Raw genomic sequence first — 21794 nt, forward strand, 5'->3', positions numbered from 1 at the left:
AAAACTTTTTCATTTTGAAAAATAAAGCTTTACAAATAACCAAGTATACTGAGTTCTCAATTTTCATTCTTGAAAATAACATCTTGAATTCATCTTTCTCACTTAATTCTGTACATATGAGCAAATGTACATTTGTTTTACTCAACTGTGATGTTTCTAAACAGCCAAGTTTTCAACACATTTTCTGCTTGATGCCTCAGTGACTCCCCAGCCAGGATGAAAGCCAAACTCCTTCAGCAAAGTCCACAAGGCCCTTCAATCTGGCCTATTTCATGTACTCCCATCGTCATATCTTGTTACTCCTACTTTCAAAATCTATACTGCAGTTACATGGAACATCTTCCAGGTCCCTGCAAGTGTGGAGAATGCTCTCTTTAGCTTAAGAGACTTTACACCTGTGTCTTCTAGCTGGCGCACACTTGTTCTCAACTGGTAATTGTTTACTTGCCCATTTCTCTATGCGGCATGGATCCCATTTATCCAAGGTGTACTCCTAGCTCAAAGCATAACACACAGCGAGCATTCAAACATTGATCTTATAAATTATCAAAATAAAACCTGCATATGCACTCAAGTGCTATTTTCATAAGGATATGAACCTTTCTTTTTCTGTGCCTACTGTCTCTGAATCCTCAAAATATGAATGTATGCATGTGAATAGATACATATGAATCCTGCAGCTGATGCTCTATAATTAAGGTGTATGAATTGGGGCAGAGGAAGGTGTCTTTGGCCATTATAAATAGCAAGCAGTAATGAGTCACAGCCACCAAGGACTTTTGATTCTGGGGAAAGACAAAACATGCAAAGTCATTTAATTAGGGCCACACAATAAATATGCAGTACAATTAACTCACAGCTTCAGAATCTTGCTGTTTCTAGGGATACCATCCTAATTTATATGGCCACTGCAACCCAGTCAATACATTTTGCCTAGAAGTATACTAGTATAAAAGTAGGGATATTTTGTTTCTGGGTTTTTGAATCAAGTCTCCCTTCTAACAAAAAACACTATGGGGTTCTTTCAGAAGTTCTGATTGATGCAGCATGAGACATTAGAGTTTTCCGCTTTCAGTTCTAAGAAATGATTACCCTTAATAAAGAACATGGTCCTAAAACGAGGAGAGCAATTCTGACATATCTTGTGTAGTCCTTTCTGAGGCAAGGCTCTTTTACATAGGAATTTGGGTAGGCAATTAAAGAATGATCCCAAGAATGAAAAGAAACATACTTGCTGACCCCTGATCATATCCAGGTTTTGATTTCAAGAATAGAAAAAAATGAAAATAAGAGATTGTTTGGTATCACAGATATGTCACTGGGCTTAGAAATTAGTCAACTTGAGTTCTGTTTGTTTACTCAAAAATATTATTGAACACCCACTTGAGAAACAAAAAGTAAGGCCTTTTTCTTGAGAATCTTACTCACTCATTAGATAATAAAACTGTACACACAAAAATTGAACAACAGTAGAGTACTGCATGACTTCAGGGTCAGAAGGATACAGACAGCTGCCCTGGGCTTCGATGGCAGAGATGTGTGGGGCTGGCACACTAGAGAAGCTGCCACAGAGCACAGAGGACTCTGAGAGCCCAGACTGGGGACAGACATGTGGAAAGTCCTTCAAAAAATGAAATCTATTTAACTTAGTTTACCCAGATGTTCTCAAAGTTATCTGGCCATGGACCATTTACTGCCAGAGATACATTTCAGGGGATGTAAGGCAATTTTGGAAGGAGATCAATGATCAACAGATCCAGTGAGAGAGGAGAAGAAAGCTCAGCAGCACTGAAGCCTGGGGGCTTGGAAAGATAAGGTATTGGATAAAATCAGGCATAGTCCCCAAAAAGGACATCTGAAAGAGGGAGAGAACAGCTAGGTAAGGAAAGATGCTAAAGATAAAATTCGCTAGCACAGCAATCTCACTTAGACCTACCCTCTTTTGTATCAGCAAAGCAATCCAAGCACAAGAGCACTTCAAAGTCAATGTTTTATTTTTGGAGAGCTCAAAGACGCTCACACAAATTAGTTCCCAACTGAACAATTATCGGAATGATACAGTTTATGAAAAACAAAAAAGTGAAATATGTAATGAGAAATAAAGTTTATATCTTGGTATACTGTCTTCTCTGTAATTTGAAGAATAGCGTTTAAAATAACCCAATGTGGTGACATAGATAAAATAAGATTGGCCATATATTGATCTTTAATGAAACTGGGTGATGAGTATATGTGGATTTATTATACTCTTCTCTTACCAATTTTGAAGTTGACTATAATAAAAATGTTTTTAAATGGACTTAAATTCTAGTTTGCATTACTATAAATAAAACATCCCACTTCATGCTACATAATAGTAGTGTCCTACAACTTCTGATATATATAGATTGGTTCTGGACAGCACATTTAAAGATGTAATCTACTGGGAGGCAAAATAAATGGCAAGTTCTATGTACCTGCCAATCCAGGGGACAGCTGAAAACAGAAGAGATTTTTAAGTTTAGAAAAGGAGGGAAAGAGGCAGAGGTGACTTTAAATATCTGGTCAATAATTGTCTTTCAGCCCTAGCTGGTTTGGCTCGGTGGATAGAGCGTTGGCCTGCAGACTGAAGGGTCCCAGGTTCGATTCCAGTCAAGGGCACATGCCGGGTTGCGGGCTCAATCCCCAGTGGGGGGTGTGCAGGAGGCAGCTGATCAATGATTCTCTCTCATCATTGATGTTTCTATCTCTCTCTCCCTCTTCCTTCCTCTCTGAAATCAATAAAAATATATTTTTAAAAAAATAATAATTGTCTTTCAGGGTTGTTGGGAGGATTAAATAAAATACTATACTTAAAAGTGCTTAGCATAGGCCCCCAACACATATGTGAATCCAATTGGCTATTTCATTATTAGTTACTACATAAAATTGATATACTTTTTCTTTTAGCTTTGGGAGAATAAACTAAGGCCAATGAGCAGAAATAAAAGAATAAAAGATTTCTATTAAATAGCTACATTAGAGTTGTCCAATCATGAAAAGACTGATTAAAGGGGTACTGAGTTCCACATTATCATATATGTTTCTAAAACAGAGGCTGAATGAACCATCTAAAAGGAAAGCCACAGCATAAGTCTTTTATGACTTAGCTGGACATTTTAGGATTTTCTCCAAATGCTAATGTTTCCACCCTAAGATTTCACAACTCAATATCAAGTGTTCTAAAAATGAGAGTCACCTCAGATTTAATAATTTCATGTTACTTTTACTGAGTTGTCATATAGAAGCAAGAATCTCACAACCTAATATCTACTACTAATAATTTTGTGGTTTGAGCAAATTGCTTTAGGTTTATAAAGCACTTAATAGAATTGGGTGTTCAGAGCCAGAGGCTACAAAGTAGCTCTTTATTAAAAACTTTTTTATGACCCTAAAAAATTATTTCTTACATGATGAACAATTAATTGTAACCATGTCTTTTTTTATCCTTCAAATAAACTTTGTAAAGTATAAACTCTTGGCGCTAGATTCTTATTAATGGTGCTAGATTTGCCAACCTCAAAGCAAGAAAACTGAAACAGAATCAGAAATGCCCTCTGAGATTCCTGGCACAAACTGCCGTGAGGTTTCTCTCTAAATGAGGGAACACAAACCTGAGCAATCTCCTCTGTTGTTCTTAATTTCTCCTCCCAGGTCACAGTCATTTCCTGGATCAGCTTCTCTGATTCTTCCAGCCGTTCTTTTAGCTCTGGAGACTTCATTGCCTATAAGCAAAATGTTTATTTCATGAAATGTCTGTACGATGTGCTAAAAAAATGTTAGCTAAATCCAGAAACCAGAAGTAACCATCTGCCTCCTCTCAGCTCTGCGGCTCTCTGAGGTCTCTGATCTACCTGAGACTTAAGTGACTGCTACTGATGCACAGCAGCCCGACTGTGTGGGTCCCACAAACAAATCCAGTCATCAGGACAGGTTTGAAAGGGAGACAACTTTGTCCTTTTCCTCCAATGTTTGATGAGATAGTTCAAGCTATCAAGGGCTTATTTTTTAAATCCCCATCAGCCGTACATCTAAAGTCATATGTGATTCATTCTAGTCTTTACTGATGACTTATTCATTCTAGTCTTTACTGATGACTTCAGGCATTTATCCAAGTACGCACAGACTAAATTTGTACGTGTCGCAAACTAGATGGTATTATTAATATCAAGAACAGACACAAAATTTCAAAGAATCTTAATGAACTTTAAGATTATTCCTTAAACACAGAATAAAATTCAACAGGCAAAAATATGATCAAGGTAATTGTTTTGACCATGTATTTTACCAATTTACTACCAGAAAACAGGCTATGACAAAGAAGAAAACTATGGTCCCACCCCAGGAAAGTGTCCAACAGTGCTGGCAAATTGTGGGAACAGAAAGGCTAGAGGAGGAATCATTATTCTGATATTTTATTCCTCTTTTGACAAAAGGCTGAGCATTCAGTTGTAGTTGAGAATTGTGTAGGTTTCAAAGTCAGTTATGGAACATAAATACCACACATTATAGAATGTTCAAAGAATACTGGAAATAGAGTACCACTAAACAGATGGGTACTGCTGGTATAAAATATACTTTCTACAAAAAAGTTTAACCCACGACATGGCAAAAGTAGATTATTAAGGTATGAAAGATCTCCTTAAGATTTGCATTCTGACTTCAAGCAGTGAACAAATGATAAACACAAATCTGTTTGTTTCTTCTTCCAATTAGTTTATGCCCATTCTCCACCATTTTCTGCACTAAAATTTAATTATATGCATTTTTCAAGTGTCTTTCTTATTCTCCCTTATTCTATTACACAGCTTCTCTTTTGTCTGCTACCTATACTATAGAATGAAACATTATCTCAATTCCTTTTATTCTTTCTTCCCATTAAATCTTTTTAACACCTGTAAAAATTCTCTAAATGGCAATTACGACAATCTGTCTTCCTTTATTTATTACTCATCTCTAATCTCTCCTCCTATAAGAAATTTAAAAATTCTAAGTGAATTACTCATCGCTTACAGCTAAAGGGGAAGAAAATTCAAGTTTAGCTTTACTAGATTTTCCTAGACCCATAAGGCATCATTCAGCTGTGCCTTATACCTCTGCTTTGGTTAGCTGCTCTCGGAGTTTTTCTACTTCTTCTCTTAGATCTCGGATGATTCGTGCATTAGGATCCTCATTCACCACAGCGTGGTTGACGATGTGCTTGGCGCGATCTGCATACCGCAGAGTTGAAAGGGTTTCGTCATAGTTATCAGCTGCTGGACTCACAGTAGCTACCATGGCTGTCTTACTGTTGCCCCCAAGACTGTCCTAGAGAAGGAGAAATTGAGTAGCATTTTAAAGTTGGTAGAGAACATCATATGAGGAAGTGGAAGTCAGAAATGGTGAGATAATATCCCAAGGTCAAACACGTATTTAAGGACCAAGTCGGAACTAAAACACAGGTACGCTGACTCTCTGTCCCATGACCTTTCTTTTCTGCCAAGTTACTTTTCTGCAAAAGGGAATTTTGGTTTTTGAGAATGGGCAGAGAAATACAATAAAGTCTACCTATATTTTAGTTTAATAAGAATTAATTTTAAGACAATTTCTTCTCTTTTAACAGACATGATGCTGTAAGTCAGCCGATTACTCAGAATAAAAAAGAATGATTTCTTAAATGCCTACAAAATCTTCCTTAGAGGAACAGAACAATTGAGATACTGTTATCTGATCAAAGAATGATTACCTACAATCCAAGGCCTTATACTTGGAATGTCTGAGAAGCGTAAATAATGGCCCAGAAAGTGTTGCTGATCAATCACCTTGTACATTTTTTAAAACGATAATTATACAAAAAGGTACAATTACAGTCTTATTAAACAAAAGATACATTGAAGGTATTTCATTTTACTCCCTTTGATACCACTTCTAAAGCTACTAAAATAGACTTTATGTTCTACACAACCACTTCCACAGGCCAGGCGACAAGGGTGCCCAACAAAAGGTACTCACCCTCATCATACTGAAATTGAAAAGTACAGTGAGAGGGGGTTTGAATAGGCTCCAACAAATTCAAAATACCACTTTCACTTGAGAATATTAAAAATAACTAAATATAACTGAATTACAAAACTAGCCTTGGGAAATCATGTCCACCCCCACTCCACTTCACCATACAATGGCCGTGGCAGGCAGCCTCTAAAATGCTTTCCACCTCCTTGTAGTAACACCTTCCCTTGAGTGTGGACAGAACTTGTTTATTTGCATCTAAGAAATAGAATACAGCAGAAGTGATGGCATGTCATTTCTGATTATAAGAATATTGTAGCTTCTATCATGGGTGTTTTCTCTCACCACTGCCATGAGGTGAGGTGGTCCTTTGAAGGGACCATAGGAATGAGTTTGGAAACAACTATTTAGGTGAGCATATGTGACCCCCGTTAAGCCTTGTGGTAACTGCAACCCCAGACACTCTGATTGCAGCCACATGACAGATGCCAGCCAGACCACTTAGTTAGGCCACACCAGGAATCCTGACCCATAGAAACTGTGAGATAATAGATGATTGTTGTTTCCACCTGATAAGGTCTAGGGGTAATATGTCATATAGTAATAGATAAGTACTCATACTCTAATATACAATCCCAGGATGAGAAGAATTACCCAAGATAATAAATTCAATACCCTCTTTCAGTAACAGAATATCACTGAATATAGTCTCAAGATTAGAGAAAACACTCAAATAGGCCAATAATAAGGAATTCATTAGATCATAAAAAAGCCAACATTACTTTTGGGCAGCATTAACTGACATAAAATTCTTACTTTAGAAGATACAAAGTTTTTCCAATATCAATGTATCTAAAATGTGTTCGAGCATCTGTGATCTATACAATCTTTGTGCATAGACTTTATTTCATCCTCAGCATTGGTGAATTGGATTACTAGTCTCCCCATTCTACCAATGAAAAATCAGAGGTTTGTTCTGACAAAGAAGGTTAAATACTCTGCCTAAAGATCCAGAACTAGTAATTTGAACAATATTCTAATACAACTGTATTCTGCCTTCAAGTCCAATATGATTTGACCTGAGGAGTAAGTAAGGTGACCTGACACCTTCCCAAATTATTGTGTTCTAGAGCCAGAAACAAAATTATTCCCTGGTGTCCATAACAGTTCAATATAATCACAGACAGTATGTCTGCTTATTCGTCCATTACTGAAAATTTGGTTTTACACAGAAAACATAGCTAAGATCATTCATTATATCTAGTTAGGAAATACACTGATGCATGAAAAAGGAAGGAAAAATAAGTCATCTGGGCTTTAGGAAGCAAAGGCAATTTCTGTGAAGCCTGTATGAGTGTGTGCTTCACTATTCACTTCAAGATGCTGATCTCACATTGCTGGTGCCCAGCTCTGGAACGTTCAGAAAAATGTCAAGAAGAATCCCATGCACATTAATGAAATTCCAATGCCATATATAAAGATCACAGGAATTACATCTCAGATGGCAATTCAGCTCATTGGCAGCACCGTGGTGGGGTGCTGCCCTTCAAGAACCCCGGCATTCTGTTAGCCCACATGAACAGCAAATACTGCTGGGAAAAAGGGGATGTGTAACAATAAGTGGCAAAGGAGAAAGCATGCACATTGTGCTTCAATTTGTGCTGAGAAAAGAAAACCTGACAAACAACAAATCCTTGATATTTTAAAAGCTCTTATGCATGAGCAACAACAATATGCTTATATTCAAAAATGGCCTCAGGCCATTAGCAAAAAAGGAAATGGCAACAAAAGACCTGGCACTTTTTCAAGGAGAAATTATGAAACTTCTTGTTTACTCTTTAATTGCTTAATTAGGCAAATCAGCTGAGCTTTGTTTCGCATGTAGCAACTGCAAATTAAATGGACCTAGGAGAGAAATTTAATTTTGGAAGTCAGAATTGTTTAAAGCTGAAAGAACTCTGTGAAGTCATTTAATGAAATTATTTCATTTTACAGAAGAGAAATTGAGACCAAGAAAGAATCACAACTAACCAAAGGTCATAATGCTAATTCAGAGCAGAATTGAAATTATTCATTCATTCAACTCTTCATGGAGTTTACCATCTAGAGGGCGATGCTGGTGAGCAAATACTACAGGAAAAGAACTAAAGTAGGGATAAATACAGTATGGTCTGGGAAAACAGAGAAAGAGTAGAAAGCCCAATCTTGAAAGGTTAGGGAAGATCCCAAAGAAAGCGATGTTTGAGACCTTACGATGAGTAAGCATCACGGGGCCAAGGGGAAGGAGAGCGGTGTAGGAGACTGAAAAGAGGAGGAAGAATGTTCCAGAGTCAGAGCAAAGTCCTAGAAGTCACTTAACTAGAATTGATAATATCAAGAGCAAAAGATGAACAATGAGAAGTAGGGAGTGGACAGATTATAAAGGGCCTAGTAAGTCACAAGTCATTAAAGAATTTAGACTTTATTGTAAGGGCTTCTGGAGAGTTATTAAAGAGATTTAAGTTTAAGAAGAGTATTAATATAGAAAGAAAATGCAACCTAACTGTAAAGAACAAAATGGACTAAGAAAGCTTAAGGGAGAGGTTTCAATCATGCAAGCAAGAGATGAAGTCTCCATTATGTAAGTGGCAATAAGAATGGGGAAAAGTGGATGAATTCGAAAGATAATCATTATTGGAGCATTTGTTACCAGAAGTTACTTGATGTTGAGAACCATATTTATAAGGTTACCCACAGAAGCCCAAATCATCTTAATACAAAATGGTTCTCCACAGGCCACTTACCAAATGAGTAAGCACTCTACGGCCCCTGAGAGAAGAGCACTCACATCTTTGCCTGACCAGGAGTATCAGAGTTTCTCCAACTCTCAGATATTATGAACATCAAGAGCACAGCATAATTATAATGCAAATACAATGCAAAAAAAAAAAAAAGAACTTTACGAAGAAATTGCAAGTCTTATATACGATGAGCACTTTTATAACTTTAATAAAAGTTACATTGGAGAACACCAGAATCATACCAGGTCAAAAAGGATCAGGGAAAGTTAGACTAATTAAGAATTAAAGAAGGAAAAACTAACAGGGACATAAAAGCCACTTCAAAGGAGAATGATTTGCATCTCAATGGATTCCCAGAGGCATTTGAGAAAACTATTTAAACCCCAAAATATGTTTTGCAAAAATGCCCCTACTTAGGATCTTGCTGCAAAAGTCAAACAGAATAAGGAAGGTCACATAGTTTTTAAGGGGGAAAAAAAAGACAAAAATTAAAAAAAAAAAGTATTCATTTTTTAAGCTTGAGAATTTATACATAGAAGTTACAATTTTAACCTAATTTTACTAAACAGAATATAAAGTGAATTTTTAAAGAAAGGGTTTTGTTTTGTTCCTCAAGTTCAAGTATTTCCAATAGTTTCTATCAACACTGGCAACAGTCAAGTGCTTCTCCTCCTAATCAAAAGTAACCTTTGATAACCTTTTGCCTACACAGAGAAGATGGGTGGTGAAGCCCTCCATTCCAACCTGTTTCTGTCTCCATTGCCTCATCTGTAAAACAGGAACACCGCCATTTACCTTCCAGGGGTAACTGAGATAATGTACATGAAGCACTTAGCATGGTACCTGATTCTACTAAGTTCTCCTGCCCTTCAGCCTATGGAATGGCCATTAATTACTTAGGCCATTTTAACTATATCAACTAACAAAAGGTATTTCCTATTGTTTATTTAAGTGAACTGAAGTAGCAACACTGAAACAATAGGACAATGACTATTCTGTCTTTTAAATCAGGCACATGCAGGGAATAACCATGAATGATTAGGAAATGTTTTTGTGGAAACTTTGAGGAAGAAGTAAGTATCTTATTGAGATTTCTTCTGGAAATTAAACAAATGATGTTTTAAGGTTAATTATTAACTTATGAAGACGAGTACAATTATTTCCTTAGTAGTGAAATGTTTTGTAATATCCCTTTAATTCAAGAGTTATTTAGAAATAGTTTTTAATTAATAAATTTTGTTTGTTCAAAATTGAGACAGATTCATAGACACAGAGAATAAACTGGTGATTGCCAGAGGGGTAGGGGGGTAGGGGACTGGGTGAAAGAGATGAAGAATTAAGAAGTACAAATGGGTAGTTAGAAAATAGTCATGGGACCCTAGCCGGTTTGGCTCAGTGGATAGAACGTCGGCCTGCGGACTGAAGGGTCCCGGGTTTGATTCCAGTCAAGGGCACATGCCGGGGTTGTGGGCTCGATCCCTAGTAAGGGGTGTGCAGAAGGCAGCGGATCAATGATTCTCTCTCATCATTAATGTTTCTATCTCCTCCCTCTCCTTTCCTCTCTGAAATCAATAAAAATATATTTTAAAAAAAAGAAAATAGTCATGGGGATGTAAAGTACAGCATAGGGAATATAGCCAATAACATTGCAATAAATATGTATGGTGCCAGGTGGGTACCATTGGTTTCAGGTGTACAGCATAGTAGTTAGACAATCATATACTTTACATCATTATTGGAGCATTTGTTACCAGAAGTTACTTGATGTTGAGAACCATATTTATAAGGTTACCCACAGAAGCCCAAATCATCTTAATACAAAATGTAGTAGTTAGACAATCATAGTAGTTAGACAATCATATACTTTACAAAGTTTTCCTCCTGATATTTATATCAGGAGGAAAACTTTGTAAAGTATATGATTGTCTAACTACTATGCTGTACACCTGAAACCAATACAAAATAATAGTGACTGTAATTGAAAAATAAAATGTAGAGTTATTTTTAAAAAGTTTTGTTTGTTTATTCTTTTGTTTTAAATTTCAATGTTACTTCACTTTGGCCAAAGGAAGTAACGTACCTGATTTTCTACTGTGGCAAATTACACTTAATAAAGCATGTTCAAACGGTGTGCAGAGTTCTAAAAAGTAAACTTGAATACTAGGAACCCTTTAAGAGGGTGTAGAAACTAGAAGAAAATCCTACTCCTTTTACAAACACAGTTCTCTAAACATGTCATGGACTAAGTCAAAATTGTGGGACTTATGTTTAACTCATCTTTATATTCTCAAACCCTGTCACAGTGAGTAATGGGTGTTCAATACATAAATCTTGATCAAGGAGAAAATAAGCTATCACAAGACTAAACAGGGTTCATAAAATTATTACTCCATTTTTTAAAAAAAAAAAAAGGAAAAAAGGGGTTGTAGGAAAATAGTGTTGCAGGTTGGCCACTCTATAAAGAGTTAAACTGTCACTAGATTTTATATCCTCTAACTCCCAGGCCAATATTCAGTTCATCAAAATTAACGGGACCCTGGAAGACCAGAGGAAACCTGGAAATAGTCTCTCTTTCCCCCAAACTCCTATTACAGGTCATTATTATCTCTCATGGAATCACTGACTCATGTTATAATATTTTATGTACAGATCATATCTCCCTTACCAAACTCTGAGCAATGAGAAGGCAAGCAGTGCCTCGCACTCCCTTATGTTCTCCACGGCACTTCACACAGGTGTTTTATTTCTTTCTCATTTACATTTCTCTCATTGACGTTGAGTCAGTCAGTGAATGATTATGTGACCTGCTCTATATTCTTAAACAACACTTTAAGAAGCTGAAAGCAAATTAAAATGGTCATGAGTAGTCTTGAAGTTAAACCGAAATGGAAGGTACAAAAATGTCAAATAAAGGGCGTCTGTAAGAAAAACAGTGGTCCAGCTGGGTCTGTAAGACGGTGGAAACTCCTTTCCTATGACTCACTTGCCTATTAGATTAGCATGAGGTCCTTCTTCTATTCCCCCAAATCTCAGGGAAACTGTGGGATCCAGTGTGCACCAAACTCCCACTGCTTCCAGTTCTGCTGAATCAGGAAGAAACCTGTGCTTAATAAGTTAAAATTATGGTTACCATCTAACAGCCTAATGATGGAGGAAATGATCATTGGAAAGGACTAATATTCTACTCGCTATTCTTCCTGCTATCGACCACCAAGAGTAGACCAGGAAGGAAACAAAAACTTACTTTGAGCAGCCAAGTGAGAACCGAGTCACGATATGGAACAAATTTATTCTTGGTTTTGCCAGCACTCTGATCTGCTAGGGCTGAGATAACCAGACCAAGGGTTGTGAGGGACCTGCATGGTGCAACAAACCATAATAATCGTAAAAAACAGAGTATATCAAGTATCACGTTTCAACACAAAGATTGAACGTCAAGATGCCTTTGAACCTGCAAGAAAACAGTACTGTGGTCAGCATTTTGCTGCTCTGTTTAAAAATACATAAACTCTAAAAGCTGATATCCCTCTAATACTACTGTAAGCAGTAAAATTGCTTAGCTTGGCCATTTTTTTTTTCATTTTTATAAATAAAGATGTGAGCTGTAAACATTTGGGTCAAGATAATGACATGAACACCACATAACTTTAAGAAAGGAAGCTACATTGGATAATAACAGAATCTGCATGATGGTGTTCTATGATCTCCAGCTGGTTACTGATGACTGGTTATCTCATTATGTGTCCTTCTGGGAGCTACAAAGATAGAAAAATTCCTGCCCACGGGAGCTAACATTTTAGCCCGAGGAAGAAAATATAGCCATATGAAAGAATTGGTGAACAAAACATTACTTCATAAAGCCCTAACCTCTAGGAATAAATAAGCACCACAGCAGTCATAAGAGGGAAAGCCAGATGTGGCCAGTATACATGCTGCTGTTTGTTCAGACAGTGACACCCAGGTCAAGGTCAGCAGCTGGACTCTGACAGACCGATTACCTTTGTTCTGTTCTATAGCTTAGACCAGCAGTTCTCAACTGGGGCTGACTGTACCCCCACAGGGAGCAGCTGGCAATGTGTGGAGATAATTTGGGTTGTCACAACTTAGGGTGGGCGGAGAGAGGTGGCAGATACTACCGTCACCTAGTGGGTAGAGGCCAGAGGTGCCGCTAAACATTCTAGAATACACAGGACCACTGTTAGGGACAAAGAATTGCCAAGCCCCAAATCTCAAAAGGCCACTCCTGAGAAACCTCTGATCAACTGAGGCTGTACTCCTCAGTCCCATCAGACATCTGCCCAAAACATAAAATAGGTTCAAGCTCATAAAACAACATACATCTGAAAAAATTTTAAAACCATTATAGCCTTAATCGGCCCAGAATCTTATTATTTTAATAACCAGAGAAGTTCACCTATTTGGCTATTAAATCAACGAAGCAATAAAGTACGCTCCTGAAAAACTTACTTGTTAATGTTGCTCCCCTCCTTCAACCTGTCACCAGCAGCTCCAGTTTTTGTTGCCCGCTCACTGCCAGCTAAATCCACCAAGCTCAGTTTGCCCACTTTCTCTCCAGATGTCTAGAAAGTAAATTGACAAATACTAATACACAGTTAAGGAATACAAAAGGTGATACCATCTTTACAGAATGAGTTTATTATAGAAATCCTTTATTAAAGAGTTACTGTTTTTTCAAAATTAGTTTGTGTTGCTATAAACCACTGTGAGAAAACTGTACAATCTTGTAAACACAAAATTATACAAAACTCTGGATACAGAGAACAGACTGGTGGTTGTCAGAGGGAAGGGTTAAAAAAGGTGAAGGGACTGAGAAGTACAGACTGGTAGTTACAAAACACATGAGGATATAAAGCACAGCATAGGGAATATAGTCACTAGTATTGTAATAAATACACGTGGTTCCAGGTGGGCACTGAAAATATCAGGGGAACACTTTGTAAGTGTATGACTATCTAACCATTATGCTGTACACCTGAAACTAATACAAAGTAACATTGAATGTAAACTGTAATTGAAAAATGAAAATTTTAATATAAAAATGTTTTATATTAAATCATACATTAACATTTTATTTTCAGCAGCAATACAAAAAATGTGGGAAATCAATGCCAAATTCTATAGACTGGATCGTTTTTTAAAAACTTTCCTTTAAAATATACATTCAGATTTATTTCCATAAATAAACATGTTGCTACAAAAGGATATTCAGCTTTCCATATCAAAAGTACTTCTGGTTAAAAAAAAAAAAGTCTTCAGTATGTTTTTTGTTTTATGCTGAAAAGGAAATAGGAAACAAAGAACTTTTTGTTGTTACACTAATCTTGCTGTGATGGCAATAGAAGAAAAATAAGCTTTCAGCAAACAAAAATCCTGCCAAAATACAGTGCTTTGCCAGGGTAATTATTTTAGCTTCTGGTATTTGAAATCGATTTGCTGGGGGTGGGCATCATAATAAAATATGCAAAAATTCATATTAAAAAGAGGAAAACACAAATGTGTAAGTCAACAGAGACGTTTCAGTGTGTAGAAGAAGCATATGTGTCTCTGGCTCTGTTAACTCTTCCAAGTTTCAAAACCAAATACTCAAAAATATCATTCTAAAAATCTAGCAACTTATAGTACAGTTTCCTCAGTGCAATTTATTTCTTCTAATACTTAGCTGCTTAGCAGAAGGTAATATTTCAAAAGTATCTCCATTGAATCAGTTAGAGTATTAACATTAGCTTATATCATTAGCCATCATAGTTCAATGCTCAAAAAAATGCTGTGGGGGAAAAAATGCTGTGGCAAAGACTTTGGACCATCTGCTTGTATAACTTCTGCTCCGCCTTCTTTAGCTGGAGATGGTGGAGAACTAAAACTTACATTTCTCAGTCTCCCTCGCAGGCCAGGGTTATGGGCTGACTTGGGTTCTGTCAGATACACTTGCTTAAGATTTGGAAAACAGAAGTAAAGCAAAGGCCATCCTCTGCCCCTTTTTGTGTTTTTTTGTTTGTTTTGGGTTTTTTTTACTGGCATGCAGGATCGTGGTAGTATATTGTCCTGGATCACAGCTATGGGGTATGCCTGGAACTCATAGCCACAGCATAGTGGTGGCCTCAGGGGCAGCATACTGGTCAATAAGCTTTGTGTTGTTCTGGAAGTTTCTCCTAGAGATTCAGTCTAGAACCCACTCCTCCTCAGATGTTCCAACAACTTTGCAAGCCCCCAAATCCCTCCTTTAAATCTCTTTCTGTTTACCGAGAGTAGCTTTTTATTTCTTGTCCTGATACACATGTTTGTTTAGGACTTTGAGTCATCTAACACCTAAAGGGAATAAGATAAACCATGATCCACTTCACAAATTAAAAAAAAAAAGCGGGGGAGGTCATATATCTGAACACCTACCCCAGACTTCACATCGTACAAAGTATGTGTGAGGGTGATTTTGAAGACCGCATGGGATCGGCTACTCTCCTCATTCATGTTGGTTGCAGCAACTGTACGAGATTTATTACCCTCAGACATCAAAGACTCAATATCCTAAGTGAAAACAAGTCACAGACATACATTTCATTATCCATCTAATATATATTAAAACTCTGCTAGGAAATACATGAAAAGTTTCACTACTTATTCAGCCATAGTTGACATTTACACTTTGTTTTTCAATGAAAATTAAACCTCACAGAATACAATAGCCAATACTGCCCATGAAAACAAATAAAATACACTATTTTCTGTAGGTGTAAATAAAGTGGCCGCTTTGACTGAGAATTAGAAAAGTTTAGACACCATATGTTGAGTCTCATAAAATGGACAAATATGCCATGCCAATCTTCATCTCATTTAGAAATTTGAAAAAAATTTAGTTTCTTTAATTACAGAAGTAATAGAAGTTAACTGTTAAATCAAATTAGATTACAGGAATAAGCAACAAGCAAAAGTAATTTATAACCCCTCAAGCAGGCAGAGCATCACCTCACTACCTTAGAGGATATCTTACCAGACCTATTTTTAAAAATAAAAACTTCAAGAGATGAATTTCTGCACTACTTGTTGGCATTACTGCTAAAACAGAGACAGCATGATGTAATACAGAAAGATCATGGGATCTTCATTTTAAAAAATGTTACAAGCTCTAAAACAGTTACTTAAACAATCTGAATTTGAGTTTCATAAGTAACAATGCAGAGCTATAAATAACATCATCTACATTATAAGGATTTAATTTAGGAACAAGAAAGATGATATGTGTAAGAGTCCACTAGCTGCCTCCTTCTATCCAGTCTCCTCCTCTTTCCAGTAAAGGAACCCAATCTTCAGTAAGCATATTGCTGCATAGCTAAGGGAACATTTCCCAGACACCTTGAAGCTCAGTCTGGCCATATGACTAAGTTTTAGTGAATGAGAGATAAAGTATAATACAGGTCACTGGGAATTGTGCTTAAGGGGGTAGGCATGCTGTTGCATCTTGGTTCTTAAAGCCACTTTGAACTATAAAAATAAGGGCATTACCACAGAGCTGGCAGGAATCTGGATTCCTAACATCATCTTTAGGGCCACCATACCAGCCCTTTCACCATTCATTCTTTCATTCACTCACTCAAATATATATTGAAAGCACCTACTATGTGCCAGGTACATTTTTAGATACTGAGAACACAGAATGGTCAAAACATAATAATTCATATTCCAAAGAACTTAAATTCTATTATGGTTTTTTCTGTTATACGTAGCCAAACATAATCCTGACATACACATATAAAAACCTTTGAAAACCATAAGGTTCTATTTTGCTGTATAAATTTTAAAAAATAATGCTTAAGGAAAAAGTCAACATTATAAATAAAATACCTCAAAGTAAAAATATTAACTGTAAAAAGATATAAAAATAGGCACCACAATAGAAAAAATCACAATGTTCTAGATCCATTCTAAATCCACTTTAGACCTATTAAATCTGACAATCCTAAGGCTTAACGTAAAAGCTTATCCTATTCAGCCTACATTTATTCATTGGTCTCTAATCTGTTGCCTCATGCATGAACTCTGTATTGAGCCTTTTAATTTTTTTTAATATATTTTATTGATTTTTTACAGAGAGAAAGGGAGAGGGATAGAGAGTTAGAAAAATCGATGGGAGAGAAACATCGATCAGCTGCCTCCTGCACACCTCCCACAAGGGATGTGCCCGCAACCAAGGCACATGCCCCCGATTGGAATCGAACCCGGGACCCTTCAGTCCGCAGGCCGACGATCTATCTACTGAACCAAACCAGTTAGGGCGAGCCTTTTAATATTTTTAACATCCAATCTCCTTTGAGCTCTCAAAACAATCTTGCTCTCTCTCCAATGTTGCATAAATATGCTCTCAAATGATCCAACAATACCTAACATTTATATACATATTCTAGAGCAGCGGTTGCCAACCAGTGGTCCGCGGACCACTGGTGGTCCATGAGTCCGAAAAATTGGCAACCGCTGCTCTAGAGTTCTCAAAGACTTTCACATACATTATCCCATTTGATCTCCTCCAGGAAGCCTTCTCAGACACCACCCTTCACGGACACCTACATATCCATTTAAGTTAGGTACCCCTCCTCAAATATGCATCTACCACAGCACTTAAAACCATGTTGTTTCATAATAACTTTATAACACCTGTAAGCAGCTTGAGGTAATGGACCATCTCATTCTCTTTTTTATATCCTCAGCATCTAGCACAATGCCTGGCACATGACAGGTATTCAATAGATATTTACTAAGTGAAGTGTCATTGACCAAATGATAGAATTCACTAATGAACAAAGAAACAAATGAACCTACCTCATAAGATAGTCAAGACTATAAAACTAATTTCCATTTTGAAAACTAGGACAAAGAGCGTAGGTGAGGTGGAGTAAAGAACCCAGAGTCAAACAGGAATTGAACAAAAGGATTAAGTGTCACTGGATCAACATTCTCAGACTCTCAATTCAATGTACATTACATCACAGCATGTCACCCCACCCCCATTTCCCTAGTGCGCAAAGCCCAATGGATTCACACAAAGCAGAACCCTGAGTTTGAAAATGACAAGAACTAAAGGCAGTAAGTGATTCTCTCAGATTAGAAACAGGCTTTGAATTCCATCTTCTCAACTCGTACATTGTATTTCATTATATCCACTCAATCATAAGCAACTTCACTATTTTATGTACTATCAGGGAGGAAAAAAGCTGATATTTATCATTGTAAGGAACATCACAATTTTAGACCTTGTAAAACACACAAAAAAGTGTGTGTTACAATAGAAGAATAGGTATTTTTTGCAAATGTACACCTTCTCACACAATTGAACTGTCCTGACAGCCATATACAGCTTTCTAAGTAAAAAATTATGTAAAAAGTAATTTATTAAGTGACACTGCTGTAACTTTTTAAATTTCAAAAATAATGATAATCACAAATTAAACAAAAAAACTGCTACACCAAATTACATAAAGGATGTTGTTTACCTTATAGCTTGTGACAGCCAGTTTAGAAAGTCCGTCGACATAGGGTCCCAACACACTGTGCTCTCTGACCTTTAACGTTTGACGGCTTCTGTGCATTAAAAACAAAGAAATGATTTTTAAACAATAACCTGTTTTTTAAAGGACTCAACTACGCTCCATAAGATACATACTAAATTCAACAAAGATCCCAAAAAAATAAAACCACTGACTTGATCCCAGAAGAATTTAAACCAAAATTTAAAATCTTGACTGGTAACAAACACTTCACAATGTGGTAAAATATCACATCTCTCAAAAGGGTACACTGTGGGATGTCTATTTGCTACCACAAAGAATGCCAAGTCAAATAAATACAAACAGTCTACTTGTCATTTCACAGAATGTGGGACAGAGAGCAGAAACTCAATAAATGTTAACTGTGCAAGAAAGAAAAATTACAGACCAACCTCATACAACCTCAATCATGAATAAAAAATAAAAGACGACAAATAATGAATCTGATGATGATTTAAAAACTTTAAATTGGGCTTATCTCAGGGTTGCCAGTTTGTTTGTTTTTGTTTTTTTATACTGAAAAGGATTCATGGCCTTTACTACATTGATAGACTAATTGGGGGGGGGGGGGGGGACACACAGTAATTTCAATAAATGTAGGAAAAGTATTCGATAAAATTAAGTACTCATTCATGATCTATATAATAAAAGCCTAAGCAACCATTATGGCAGAATGACCAGAATGACCAGTCACTATGATGCGCACTGACCACCAGGGGGCAGACGCTCAATGCAGGAGCTGCCCCTGGTGGTCAGTGTGGTCCCACAGGGGGAGCGCCGCTCAGCCAGAAGCCGGGCTCACGGCTGGTGAGCCCAGCAGCGGTGGCGGGAGCCTCTCCCACCTCTACAGCAGCGCTAAGGAGCAACAAGCTGAGTGATAAGGAGCAACAAGCAGGCGGGCAGTAAGGAGCGAGGAGTCCCATACTGCGAGAGGGATGTCTGACTGCCAGCTTAGGTCCGCTCCCCATCCTGGACTGCAAGAAGGCGCCAGCCGGGCTGAAGAACCCCTCACCCCCAGTGAACGAATTTCATGCACCGGGCCTCTAGTTAAAAAATAAGTAAGCCTCTTAGCAAACAAAGAACTGATAAACTCAGTGCCAAACTACATTTGCCAAAAATCTAGAGCATACAGCATAGTTAATGATATCAACCCAAAATGTTAAGAATATTTGCTGATGATTGATTGTGAATTTTACCTCAAAAAAAAAACCTTTAAAAAATAAAATCATTATAATGTAAAAATACTTGTTGATGGTGAGATTACAAGTGATTTTTATTTCGTTTAACTTAATATTTTCTAGTGATTTGGACTCTTTTAGCACCCTAGGATCAACCAAGAACTTTGCTTACTATGATGAAACTGCATAAAATAGACATAGAACAATTATTTAACTTAGATCTGACTTCAGGATATATTCTTTTTCCTTTCCCTTTTTCCCTTTATCTTAAAGATAATGTGTACTGTATTATCTCCTGAGTAAAATATAATTACATTATGCCCTAGCTGGGTGGCTTGGTTGGTTAGAGCATCGTCCGGTACACCGAAAGGTTGCAGGTTTGATTCCCTGCCAGGGCTCATACCTAGGTTTAGAGTTTGATCCCCAGTCAGGGTGCATACAGGAAGCAACTGGTCACTGTTTCTCTCTCATTTCTCTCTCATCTCTCTCTCTCTCTCTTTCTCTCTCTCTCTCTCTCTCTCCCTCTCTCTCCACTTTCACTCTCTCTAAAAATCAATAAAAACATATCCTTGGGTGAGGACTAAGAAAAATAAATAAATAAAAACAGAATTACATTATTACACATAGTACATGCAGAATTAATAAAAGTAGTCCTTGAGTAACAAAGCAAAGTTCTCTCAAATAGTCTTTCACTGAAAAAATATCACTTTTATAGTTTTTTTAAAAATATATTTTTATTGATTTCAGAGAGGAAGGGAGAGAGAGATAGAAACATCAATGATGAGAGAAAATCATTGAAGGGCTGCCTCCTGCATGTCCAGGGAACCGAGCCCACAACCCAGGCATATGTCCTTGGCTGGAATCGAACCTGGGACCCTTCAGTCTGCAGGCCAACACTCTATCCACTGAGCCAAACCGGCTAGGGCTCACTTTTATAGTTTTTATCTATTTACTTCAACTGTTCAGAAACATTACAAAAAACTTTAAGACATTCCATGGGGGAGACAACAATAACAACAGCTAACACTTATTGAGCACTTAGAACCTTTATGCATCATAAAGGTTCTAAGGCCTCAAGTGTAGCGTCCCAGTCTACCTGCAACAGCCTCTGAGATATTCTGTAATATTATCATACTCTCTGTACAAATGAGGCCTAAAAAGGACCTTGCTCAATAGGTAACAATTAATGGGCCTAGATCCAGAGCCAGATAAATCCAAAGCCCAAGCTGTTGATTACTAAGCTATACACAAGACAAACATATAAGAAATTATTAAAGACCATGAAAAAACTGTAAAGTTTAAGCTATGCCACACATGTACTGTGGGATATAAAACACAAGAATGAAACTAGCTAAAAAGTTCTGAGTAGGTCTAGGCTGGATCTCTAAGAAAATGATGGTCTTCACAGAGATGAAGGTGCAAGACAAAGTTTTCAGGGTAGAGCCAGAAAAAGTACGAGGGCACAATATTCAGCAAGATGTGGGTGCTCAGGCCACAACCTTCCTACGTCTGGCCTCCTTTTGTGCCCTGTTCTGGCAGTCACACTGGACAAGCTGGTCACTCTCCAAACCAGGGATTTCTCCAAACATGCTTGGCATGGGCTGTCCCTGTGTTCGAATGGTTCTCACCTGACTTCTCTGTCAACAAACTCCTACTCAGCACAAAATTCATCAAGCACTCTCTAGTGCCGTGGTTGGCAAACTGCAGCTCGCGAGCTACATGCGGCTCTTTGGCCCCTTGAGTGTGGCTCTTCCACAAAATACCACGGCCTGGGCGAGTCTATTTTGAAGAAGTGGCGTTAGAAGAAGTTTAAATTTAAAAAATTTGGCTCTCAAAATAAATTTCAATCGTTGTACTGTTGATATTTGGCTCTGTTGACTAATGAGTTTGCCGACCACTGCTCTAGTGAATCTTCCCTTCTCCGGGCAAAGATACTCATTGTGATTGAGCAACTGTCTCAATGAATCACTATGATTCATTGCCTCTAAGACCATCTTTCCTTGACCATCTTCATCCAAACATAACTCACTGTCCCCTTGTTACCCTCTGCACTTTAAGCCTCAGCTCATTTGGCTCTTTGACCTCCTGGACACTGTTTCTACATCCATAGCCACAAGCTGTGGTTATTACCTGTTTCTTTCTCTCACTGTTACACTTCCCTAAAATCAGAATTCAGAAAATGCTGGATGCAATGAACAGATTGCCTCAGATACCTCTTATCTTCCCCATTAGGTTCAGATATGACTGCAGAATGAGAACATTTTTAAGGCTTTCTA

The 21794-nt window shown here is 37.4% G+C and overlaps 1 protein-coding gene across 2 annotated transcripts in view; it reads right to left on the bottom strand.

Annotated features, from left to right (window-relative positions):
- Window positions 1-21794, bottom strand: part of KIF13B (kinesin family member 13B) — a 205586-nt gene that overhangs the window by 99312 nt on the left and 84480 nt on the right. For both annotated transcript variants that reach the window (XM_079772493.1, XM_079772492.1), the window contains exons 7-12: window positions 18287-18374; window positions 15195-15329; window positions 13254-13366; window positions 12031-12142; window positions 5113-5325; window positions 3633-3743 (exon numbers count right to left, since the gene is read on the bottom strand). In XM_079772493.1, the coding sequence (XP_079628619.1) occupies window positions 3633-3743; window positions 5113-5325; window positions 12031-12142; window positions 13254-13366; window positions 15195-15329; window positions 18287-18374 (772 nt within the window). The remainder of the gene's footprint in view (window positions 1-3632; window positions 3744-5112; window positions 5326-12030; window positions 12143-13253; window positions 13367-15194; window positions 15330-18286; window positions 18375-21794) is intronic.

The sequence above is a fragment of the Cnephaeus nilssonii genome (assembly GCF_951640355.1).
Source record: "Cnephaeus nilssonii genome assembly, chromosome: 5".
Lineage (NCBI taxonomy): Eukaryota > Metazoa > Chordata > Mammalia > Chiroptera > Vespertilionidae > Cnephaeus > Cnephaeus nilssonii.